We start from the raw sequence: 11,308 nt of genomic DNA, 5'->3' as shown, positions 1-11,308 counted from the left end.
GAGCCTCAGCCTCCATGGTGGGCAAACGCGGCCCGTGATTTCTCAAGGGTGAAAGGAAGGGTACTTTGAGGATGCTCAGAGGTGATTTTCTTTTTTATTATTATTTCATACATCACAAGGCTGAGTTCCAGCTCCGTCCAAAGCCTGCTTGACCCAGCTAACCCACCCAGTTTCATTTCTCCTGCCCACTGGCTCTCCCCCCCCCCACTTCCTTACTGTCATTTCAAGGCAAGATGAAACCCAGAAGTCACTTTAGCCAGCTAGCATCATTGACTTAGTGATTCTTTTGCAGCCCCCCCCCCCAATACACAATTATTCCTTATAAACAGATAAAGATTTCAGGGAGGGGTTCAGTTATTCTGCTCAAAAAGGACTCTGCCGAAGAAGGTACTTGCTTACCCCCACTCCCCAGATACAAGGGACGTACACCTGAAAAAATACATGGTGTTTTTTGGATAGGGCGTAAATAGTGGTATTCAGTGTTATTTGAGTCCCCAGTATTCAAGTTTTTCCAGGATTCCATAATTACTCAGGTTCCATTATTCCCTATGGGGGACATGGGAGGGGGGGCTGCAGTGGCTGTTTTTCAACCAAATGACACCAAAATTGCAGGGGAGCCAGTGTTGTCCGCTAAAGACCCCCCCCCCAGTTTTAAGTGAATTAGACAAAGGGGTCTAATTCTACAGCCCCTCTTCAGGGGTGCAGACTGGGAGGAAAAATGGCCCTGGAAAAGGCCCCCACCCCCACAAAGAAGGTCAGGAAGAAGGAGCCAACCAGACCTGCCACTCTGTCAGGCCAACTAAGATTTTCAGCAGCTGTGAGCCTCCTTTCGTGGACTGGCTGAGACTCTTACCAGCCACGAGCCACACTCCTGTTGCCCAGGAAACCTGTTAAGGGTAGGGGAAGGCCCAGCACCCTTAAAATACACACCCTGGATATTTCTGAATGTTTCCAGAAATGTGCAGGACCCGGATACCAATATTCCTGAGAATCCTGAATACCGCTCCTGATATAACCGAACATACCGATAAGGTATTTTTCAGGTATATATTCTGACTGGGTATATCCGAGCACAACTCCCCTAACCTGACATGCCTACAGTGGAAATTATGTGCATTCGTTTTGGGTGCAGGCAGTGTTTCTATATGAGGCAAACACAAATCAGTGACTTGAGAATCTTGGCTGGAGCTGCAGCTCCCGTTCAGAGCTGTAATCCTAAAAGCAGATGAGACGCTTGAGGGGTCAGTTAATTTCTGGTGATTCATCACCAGGTGTATTGCTCTCAGAAGTTTTTATAATAAAAGCCAAATGGAAACTGTCTTTTTGACTTCTTATTCTGAGTCAAACCACTGGTCTGTCTAGCCCTGCATCCATTCTGATTGGCAGCTCTTTCCTAACCCTTTGCTACTGGATCTGCCAGGGACTGAACCTGGGGCTTCTGTATGCAAAGTCACTGCTCCCCCAGTAAGCCATGTCTGGCATAGTGGTTAAGAGCAGCGGACGCTAATCTGGAGAACTGGGTTTGATTCCCCACTCCTCCATATGAGCAGAAACTAATCTGAAGAACCAGGTTTAATTCCCCACTTCTACGCATGAAGCCTGCTGGGTGGCCTTGGGCTAATCACATTATCTCAGAACTCTCTCAGCCCCACCTACCTCATAAGGTGCCTTTGGGGGGAGGGAAAGGGAAGGCAATTCTAAGCCGCTTTGAGACTCCTTAATTGTAGAGAATAGTGAGGTATAAAAACCAACTCTTCTTCCTGGAAAGGAGGGGCAGACAGAAGAAGAGGGTTGGTTTTTATATGCCAACTTTCCCTACCTTTTAAGGAGAATCAAACTGGGAAATACTTTCAGATAGAGGAAGCGAGTCCTCTTGAACCTCTGCATACACAAAGCTTGCAAAACCATCTTGTGGAGCAGGGACTTTAAAATGACAAGAAGATGTCAACAGAACCCTGAATCACATCCCTTTGAATTCATGGAAGTCCGCTGCTCAATTCACGATGGCACAACGTCCTCTGTTTTAAAACTGCACTGCCCAAACTTCTTGATACAAAGAGATCGAAATGCTTCCAGGCACTGGCAACTAATCCATTATCTCCACCCCCCCCTCCCCTTTCCCATTCCAGAGACAGAAAAAGCAGCTGCCCTGCCAGAAATCAATCAGCCTTATGCCCGTGGTCACGCATGCATTCAGATAATCCATCCGCTAAAAGGCCATTAAAAAGTCTGACATTTTGCCTTCGCTCAGGGGCAAGATCTCTTTGCATAGTGTGAGAAATGGGTGCAAAACACTTGACTTCTGTTGCGTGCAGCAAGGAATTCCACTGCTGTGCTTTAGAGGCATCAGGATGTGACACTTGGTTTGGGTCGGGGCCTTTCAAATCACTGTCAAAAAAGAAACAAACCCCTGCAAGGATCCTCCACTCAATGCAGGCCTTATGAATTTAGTAATTTCTAGCAAAATCCTGCAGTAGGGATGCCAGCTCCGGGTTGCTCCTTTTGAACCCGAGCCTCGCTAGTAAGTGAGAGAGAAAAAAACTTAGTAAGGTGATCTAGTGTACCTCTCCCTCACATTCTTTCAAAGGACAGAACACTTCTGGCTTGAGAAAACCTTCAAACAAACCCTAAACTTTGCCTCCCATTGAAAGTGGTATAGTCTAAGTAGGTCTACACCACGTGCGTTTTTTTTTCCAGGACAAGGAGACAGGATTGGTGTCTCTGATTTATTTCAGAAAACACCAGGGAAATAGAAAACAGACATTTGACTTTTAACTCAAGAATCTCTCTTTATTAAATTATTCTGTTGGCCCCAGGCCCCCTCCCCTCTTCTATCAACCCCACCCCATCCTGGTACTTTTTCACGAGTCTTTCCTTCCAGTCTGCCTTGCTCTTATCCAACTGCCCCATCCTTGTCTCAAGAAACCCAAGAATCCTGGCTCTTGGACCAATCCTGACTCCATCATCCCCTTCCCCACTCAGGAGTTAGTCGATGCCTGGGGAGCTGATGGATCCGCTTGTTCGGCAGGGACAGCTTGTCCTGCTGTGGTGTCACCTTCTTGGGACATGCGGCTGCGCTTAAAGAATCCAAACTGGGGAGGGGAGAGAGACAGGCAGGATTAAGACAGAAAGGGATCCACGGGCGTCTGCCGGGTGGCGAAGACGAGAGGGCTGTACCTTATACAAGACGACCACTAGAACGGCTAAGAGCACAAGGCCTCCAATGGTGCTGCCAACAATGACGGGAACGGGGTTGAATGGCGAAATTATCTCAACTTCTGTGGTGATCTGTAAGAAGAGAAATGGGACAGAGGAGTCATCCTTGCCTCTCAGCTGCCGCCCTCTCTAAGCCCTCAGGATAACCAGAATGTTAGGCTGTCCATTGTGTGAGGAGATCCTAGTTGAATGGTGGAACTCCCTACCCCCAGGATGTGGTGAAGGCTGCCAACTTGGAAGGCTTGAAGAGGGGAGTGGACATGTTCATGGAGGAGAGGGCTATCCATGGCTATTAGTAAAAATGAATGCTAGTCATGATGCATACTTATTCTCTCCAGCATCAGAGAAGCATGCCTATTATATTAGGTGCTTTGGAACACAGGCAGGATAACGCTGCTGCAGTCATCTTGTTTGTTGGGCTTCCTAGAGGCACCTGGTTGGCCACCATGTGACAAGACTGTTGGACTTGATGGACCTTGGTCTGATCCAGCAGGGCTTTTCTTATGTTCTTATGGAGGATGGGGCTATCCATGGCTACTAGTCAAAATGAATACCAGTCATGATGCATACCTGTTCTCTCCAGGATCAGAGAAGCAGGCCTACTATATGAGGTGCTGTTGAACACAGGCAGGATAACGCTGCTGCAGTAGTCTTGTTTGTGGGCTTCCTGGAGGCCCCTAGTTGGCTGCCATGTGAACAGACTGGACTTGATGGGCCTTGGTCTGATCCTTCATGGCCTTTCTTATGTTGTTATGAGAAGTAGACTCTTACCACAGGATTCCATTTCTAAGAATGGAGATGCTGGGCCACAAGCCTGACTGGATTTTCTACCATCAGTGACCCAGAAACTCTTCTTCCTAATGCCAGATTTGGGAAAGCTGGTAATAGTAAGGAAAAAATAGTCTGCATATACTCAGAGGTACTTATTTCAGATGCTCCAGGACATCAAAGAAATACAGCCACCCTATTGGCCCTGAGGGCAGAAAGGGAGAGTATAAATTTTGTAAATGAACTGTAAGGGAGCCGGGTGACAGGAAGACCACATTCTGTGCTACACTGCACAATTTCAGTATTTCCCTGATGAGATTTGCACCATATCCCCTGGAGAAATTCTGCCCTCCAAGTTACCTGGCTGTAACGAAATTCCTCTGGCTGATTCTGGAAAAATCTAGACTCATCTATCCCCACCGAAGCCTCACTGCGAAGACGGAGAGTCTGGGACCGCAGCTGTAGGATTGACAGGAAAATTAAGTGGATAGATACACTAGGGTACAAAAGGGATATCTGCTGTTCAAATGTCTTCAGTGTGTCCTCATGACAATTCAAAGGAGGGGGGAATCAAGGAAATGTGCTGAATTTAACACACAGTCCCATATTTACAAGAAATTGATAGAAAAGTGATATAGTAAGGGGAAAAGGATGCAGAAAAATGAAGCTGAGAACTACAAGCTTGAAGTCAATTTTATTTATTTATGTTAATTATAGTCTGTCTTTCTCATGGAGACTCAAGGCGGATTACACACTGTAAGTCAATACAATCAGTGGGATGGGACATCCAACCAACAATGCAATAGGGTTTGGACTGCAGAAATGTAAGAAGTGGAAATCTGATACAGAGCTGAAATAATGATAAAAAAAGCACAACCATTTAAACACTGCATGTTAAATGATGCCAAAATTACACAAAAGGAGTGTATTTACAGCACCAGACAACACAGGGTAGTAAAGTCTACAATCCTTCTCCTTGCCTCAAAGCATCTTTCGGAACCATTTCATTACCGTACAGCGCAGCCCTATTGGTAGTGGGGGTGGAAAGTGCCATCAAGTCACAGCTGACTTATGGCAACCTTGTAGGGTTTTCAAGGCAAGAGACCTTCAGGGGTGGTTTGCCACTGCCTGTCTTAACATGGGCTGAGAGAGTCCGGAGACTAGTCCAAGGTCACCCAGCAGGCTTCATGTGTAGGAGTGGGGAACAGCACCTGGTTCATCCAGATTAGAGTCCGCAGCTCTTAACCACTACACTACACTTGCAGCCCTAGGGTTGCCAGCCTCCAGGTTGTAGCTGGAGATCTCCTGCTATTACAACTGATCTCCGGGCGACCGAGATCAGTTCACCTGGAGAAAACGGCAGCTTTTGGAAAGTGGGTTCTATGGCATTATACCCCTTTGAAGTCCCTCTCCTCCCCAAACCCTGTTCTTCTCAGGCTCCAAATCTCCAGGTATTTCCCAACCCGGAGCTGGCAACCCTAGGCAGCCCTATCACCTATGTAAAACAAGTCATTGCAAAGAATGGCACGGAAAGAGAAGACAGACTTCTGGAGAGGAAGATTTCTTTTGTTTGTTTTTACTAAACATGAAGTGTTCTGGGGAACTCAAACACTCGTTCACTATTTTGTGGTATTTCGACTAAGCCTGTTGAAAGGTATTCCGCCACTCTTTATAGAGGATTCCACAACTGGTCTGCTGCACCGTTTTTCACCTGAAGGGGGTGCCACCTACCTTGGAATCGTTTTGAGGTCTGTAAAACTCCCCAGAAAAATTGAACAGGATGGACTCTTGGGAGAGATTGGCGATCAGACACCGAACTCTGGTGCAGAAAGAGGCTCCCAGACACCCTTTCTGTCAAAAGGAAGAAGAATGGCATTTGTAGGCGCCTTTGCTGCCTCAGAGAAGCAGCTGCATCACAGTCCTCGGCATGAGAGAATCTTGTAGAAACGGGTACTTCCTGCCACAAAGGTGGCTACATTTCCTTACCGTGGCTGGTTCTTTGGAGTCCTTGACATTTGCCATCTGGAAGGTGTGCGGATGAATGCATACGAACTGGTTCCTCTACAAGACAACATGGGATTCTCATTCCGCCTACCCGCAGAGCACGGGAATTTTGGTCCTCCATCCCACAAGCTCCCTTCACACACACACCCCAAATCCTTCTTTCTGTTCACCCACAGATCATACAAGGAGGGAAGGTGGCATGGTATAGCTGGATCTTGTCAGATCTCAGAAGCTAGGCACTAGGATGGGAGGCCAGCCCCCCATCCCTGCCGGTGGCGATGGGGAGATGGGACCTGGCAACCCTAGAGACCACCAAGGAAGGCTCTGCAGAGGAAGGCAATGGCATACCACCTTTACTTCTCACTTTCCCTGAACTGTCCTTTGTTGGAGTCACCATAAGTCAGCTGCAACTTGACAGCACTTATGTACAAACAGATCAAATGCGGTGATCCCCTTTCTTAAACACTGGAAAAGGTCCAGATGTTCTGACTTATAGGGGCCTCCCAGTTACAGTCCCTTGGTCCTCCTCATGTACTCAGGGTCGCCAACCTCCAGGTGATGGCTGGCGATCTCCCTCTATTACAACTGATCTCCAGGTGACAGAGATCAGTCCGCCTGGAGAAAACGGCTGCTTTGGAAGGTGGACTCTATGGCACTATACCATGCTGAAGTCCTTCCTCTCCCCAAACCCCACCCTCTCCAGACTCCACCCCCAAAATCTCCAGGTATTTCCCAGGCCAGAGCTGGCAACCCTATACTCACCTCTCCACTGTGGATCAAGGTTACATTCCAGAAAAAGCCCACTGTAGTCCGCATGGGGAAATTGAAGGTCACATTGACTGGGGTGGAGCGCTTGTCTAAATTCCTGACCTACCAGAACAGAAATGGATGGAGGGATGGATGGCATGAATCAGGACAAGTGAGGGGCGGAGACAGTGCATGTGTGTATGGAGATGGTAAAAGGAGCCAATATGTTACCTCATAGCTGTGTGTGACAATCTTGGTCTCTGGCATCTCAGTAGAGAATTTTAGGTATTTTGTGGACTCAAGCCTGGAGGAGAAGGTACAAGGAAGGAATTCATGCAGGTACAAGTCCCAGTCCCAGGTTGCTTTCACACTGAGGTTTTGTCCCACATTCTCACTTCCACATTGTCCTTGTACGAACATAAGGACATAAGAAAGGCCCTGCTGGATCAGACCAAGGTCCATCAAGTCCAACAGTCTGTTCACATAGTGGCCAACCAGGCCTCTAGGAAGCCCACAAACAAGACGACTGCAGCAGCATTATCCTGCCTGTGTTCCACAGCACCTAATGTAATAGGCATGCCTCTCTGATCCTGGAGAGAATAGGGATGCATCACGACTAGTATCCATTTTAACTAGTAGCCATGAATGCCCCTCTCCTACATGAACATGTCCGTTCCCCTCTTAAAGCCTTCCAAGTTGGCAGCCATCACCAAATCCTGAGGCAGGGAGTTCCACAATTTAACTATGCGTTGTGTGAAGAAATATTTACTTTTATCATTTTTGAGTCCTCCTTCCGGGTTTCCCTCTGCCTCACAGATTGTTTTCCCAAACATGCTTTGGTACAATCTTTCTGGGAAAGATCATATTCAAAACTGGAGCTCTGTTGTGAAACTTGTGTGTATCCAATAAGTAACAGTGATTTTAACAAGGGAGCCAATAGCAGCCCCACCAGGCAGTTTGCAAATGCCAAAACACCAGGGGGAGAATTCTTTCCCCCTCCTGCCTTGCTCACAAGCAAAAAAAGAGTCGGTCATTTGTGTGGGAGGCAGAAAAATCCCATTGCACATATGATGCAAAGTCCTCGTATGTTCCGCAATGAACATGCAGACTTTGTAATACAGGTTGAGTATCCCTTATGGACATCTGATATCTGGATTGACCCAGAAACCAGACTTTTTGAACAAGCATGCAGGCATTACTCACAGGGCCTCAGCAACATGCCAATTTACTTTCTGATGGTTCAATGTACACCAAATTAAAAAAAAAATTGTTTAAAATTACATTCAGGTTATGTGTATAAAGTGTATATAAAACATAAATTAATTTCATGCTTAGACTTGGGTCCCATCCCCAAGATATTTCATTATGTATATGCAAATATTCCAAAAGACGGAAAGATCTGAAATACAGACCACTTCTGCTCTCAAGCAGTCCGGATAAGGGATACTCACCCTGTTTGTAGAATCATAGAATCTTAGAGTTGGAAGGGACCACCAGGGTCATCTAGTCCAATCCCCTGCACAATGCAGGAAATTCCAAACTACCTCCCCTCCACACACCCAGTGACCCCTACTCCATGCCCAGAAGATGGCCAAGGTGCCCTCCCTCTCATGATCTGCCTAAGGTCACAGAATCAGCACTGCTGACAGATGGCCATCTAGCCAGAATCAGCATTGCTGACAGATGGCCATCTAGCCTCTGCTTAAAAACCTCCAGGGAAGGAGAGCTCACCACCTCCCGAGGAAGCTTGTTCCACTGAGGACCGTTCTAACTGTTAGAAAATTCTTCCTAATGTCTAGATGGAAACTCTTTTGATTTAATTTCAACCTGTTGGTTCTGGTCTGACCTTCTGGGGCAACAGAAAAAAACTCGGCACCCTCCTCTATATGACAGCCCTTCAAGTACTTGAAGATGGTTATCATATCACCTCTCAGTCGTCTCCTCTCCAGGCTAAACATTCCCAGCTCCTTCAACCTTTCCTCATAGGACTTGGTCTCCAGACCCCTCACCATCTTCGTTGCCCTCCTCCGGACACGTTCCAGCTTGTCTACATCCTTCTTAAATTGGGGTGCCCAAAACTGTAGATAAGCCCTAAGCTATGCCCCTTATCCCAGAAAGGTATATACTGCTCTGAAGTCTTCCATGACCATCCCGGAGAAAGAGGCTCTTAGACGGGGGAAAGTTGAGATGGTAGAAAAGGGGGAAAAAGAGCCATACCCCTTCACGATGACATTGACAGGGTGAAGTACAGGAAGCCACTCCGTGGCCTCATTATCTTCCAGGGTGTCATTCTCGTTCTTGCTAGAAGGCAGAGGTAAACCACAATTAGGGCTGCGGAATCGGAAGTCAGAGGGACAGACTGACAAGCAGGAGGTCACCCCTACCTCTGGGCCCGGACTGTGAAGGAAACAGGCTTTTCATCCCAGGAGTCATTTCTGAAGACACGGAAGGAAAGCCGGAGGAGGGTCTGGAGGGAAATGTGGACATTGGAAATGGTTGAGGCTGAACACAGTACCCTATTCCGCTTGCGAAGAAGTTGTATGCCATATTGGCCCGTGCAAAATCCAGAACAAGATACAAAATCTTGCACAATTTTTTGGTATCATTTTGGGTTGACAATAAAAAGCATCACGTGGATTTTGGACCTTTTCCTGTTTACAGTGACAGTTTGCTCCTCAATCCACTCTCGCCAGTCTTTTCAAAACAGAAATTTGTGGTCTCAGCTGCAATTTCGGGGGTCAATACTTGCCATTTAATCAGTTAACAGATGACCGCATGTGTACCAACTCCCTCTGGGCCTAAGGAATTGTTCCTCTTTCCTTGAATTTCAAAAGGGCCATAAAATTTCCCCTTTCTTTTTTGACCTTTGGGATTTCACTTTAGAGGCATTGCTTAAGCTTTGTCTTATTTGTATTGATTGGTATGTGGTTGCGGCTTTAGTTTTATACCATTTTGAGAACATGCCGGGAAAATGCCAGATAAGTGTTCCGAAAAAATCAAAGAATAAGATGTAGAAACCACAGAACATCCAGACAGATTTGCTGTAGTGCTAAAATCTGGTCTCTTTTCAGCAGCCTCACCAAGTGGAAATCCTCTCATCTGACTTCTGGGATTTCAGCATATGTGCATTTGAACGTTTATCATAAGGACGAGAAGCGCAGTTTTTAAAAACGAAAGCCAGCTATCTCTCTCGATGCTCCTTTTTGCTTTTCCAACAACTGGGGCACACAAACAACCTGGCTATTACACTTCTCTTTTTCTCACACGTTCATTTGGGGTGGTTCATTTGGGGCGGAGGGTTGCAAACCTCCAGGCAGTGGCTAGAGATCTCCTGCTATTACAACTGATCTCCAGGTAACAGAGATCAGTTCCCCTGGAGGAAATGGCCGCTTTGGAAGGTGGACTGTATGGCATTATACCCTATTGAAGTCCCTCCCCCAGTCCCCAAAATCTCCAGGAATTTCCCAACCTGGAGCTGGCAACACTAGCGGTCTTAGCCAGGGGGCACCTGGGGCAGCAGCCCAACGCCCTGGCCAGGAGGGCTCAGCTGCCCATGGCTCTTTCCCCCAATGGAGGGAGAAAGAAAAGAGCAATCAGTGGTGACTGTCCGTGCCTGCCCGCCTGCCTTGCACACACTGTGAGGGTTAGAACATGAGAACATAAAAGAGGCCCTGCTGAATCATACCAAAGCCCATCAAGTCCAGCAGTCTGTTCACACAGTGGCCAACCAGGTGCCTCTAGGAAGCCACAAACAAGGTTGCCCCTTGCTTAGGGATGGCAGCCTCCAAGTGGGACCTGGGGATCCCCTGGAATTACAGCTCATTTCCAGTCTACAGAGATGAGTTCCCCTGGAGAAAATGGATGCTTTGGAGGGTGGACTCTATGGCTAGGATTGCCAGGTCCCTCTTCGCCACCGGCGGGAGGTTTTTGGGGCGGAGCTTGAAGAGGCCGGGGTTTGGGGAGGGGAGGGATTGAAATGCCATAAAGGCCAATTGCCAAAGCGGCCATTTTCTCCAGGTGAATTGATCTCTATCGTCTGGAGATCAGTTGTAATAGCAGATCTCCAGCTAGTACCTGGAGGTTGGCAACCCTATCTATGGCAATGTACCCCACTGTGGTCACGCTCCATCCCCAAATCTCCAGAGTTTCCCATGTTGGATCTGGCAACCCAACCCTCCCATCTCCTGCTGGTGACCAAGGGGGGCCTGGCAACCTTACCCTTGCTTGAGACTGAGGTGGTAGGCCCCAGTGGGGGGTGGGTGGGGAGGGTGGATTGGGCCCCAGAATCACAAGGACTGCCCCTGTATTCATTCTTTCATTCGCAACCAAACTCTTGAATTTCACTGACCCACTCGTTTTCCTGTCCCCTTGCTTCCATTTGTTACCTGCATGCCTTCCTTGAGATCCCGTGGGCTGAAACGGCAGGAGCTGTGACGGACAGATGTGTTTCCCTGGGATCCGTGCATTTTACAGGCAGGGGACAGACGCCAGTTGGACTGTAAAGGGGAGAAGGGGATATGGAGGAATTGAAACGGATCAAACGGAAAGTGGGTTGCAGAGGATGAATGGAGCT

At 47.6% G+C, this 11,308-nt stretch overlaps 1 protein-coding gene across 1 annotated transcript in view; it reads right to left on the bottom strand.

The window, feature by feature from the left end:
- Window positions 1-2,978: 2,978 nt before the first annotated feature.
- Window positions 2,979-11,308, bottom strand: part of LOC130490400 (integrin alpha-X-like) — a 30,775-nt gene continuing 22,445 nt past the window's right edge. The window contains exons 21-30 of the mRNA XM_056864227.1: window positions 11,121-11,231; window positions 9,120-9,202; window positions 8,953-9,036; window positions 6,967-7,039; window positions 6,751-6,858; window positions 5,971-6,045; window positions 5,716-5,835; window positions 4,345-4,443; window positions 3,178-3,288; window positions 2,979-3,092 (exon numbers count right to left, since the gene is read on the bottom strand). Coding sequence (XP_056720205.1) covers window positions 2,979-3,092; window positions 3,178-3,288; window positions 4,345-4,443; window positions 5,716-5,835; window positions 5,971-6,045; window positions 6,751-6,858; window positions 6,967-7,039; window positions 8,953-9,036; window positions 9,120-9,202; window positions 11,121-11,231 — 978 coding nt within the window. The remainder of the gene's footprint in view (window positions 3,093-3,177; window positions 3,289-4,344; window positions 4,444-5,715; window positions 5,836-5,970; window positions 6,046-6,750; window positions 6,859-6,966; window positions 7,040-8,952; window positions 9,037-9,119; window positions 9,203-11,120; window positions 11,232-11,308) is intronic.

The sequence above is a fragment of the Euleptes europaea genome, chromosome 18, assembly GCF_029931775.1.
Source record: "Euleptes europaea isolate rEulEur1 chromosome 18, rEulEur1.hap1, whole genome shotgun sequence".
Lineage (NCBI taxonomy): Eukaryota > Metazoa > Chordata > Lepidosauria > Squamata > Sphaerodactylidae > Euleptes > Euleptes europaea.
This window is presented reverse-complemented; position numbering and strand designations above follow the sequence as displayed.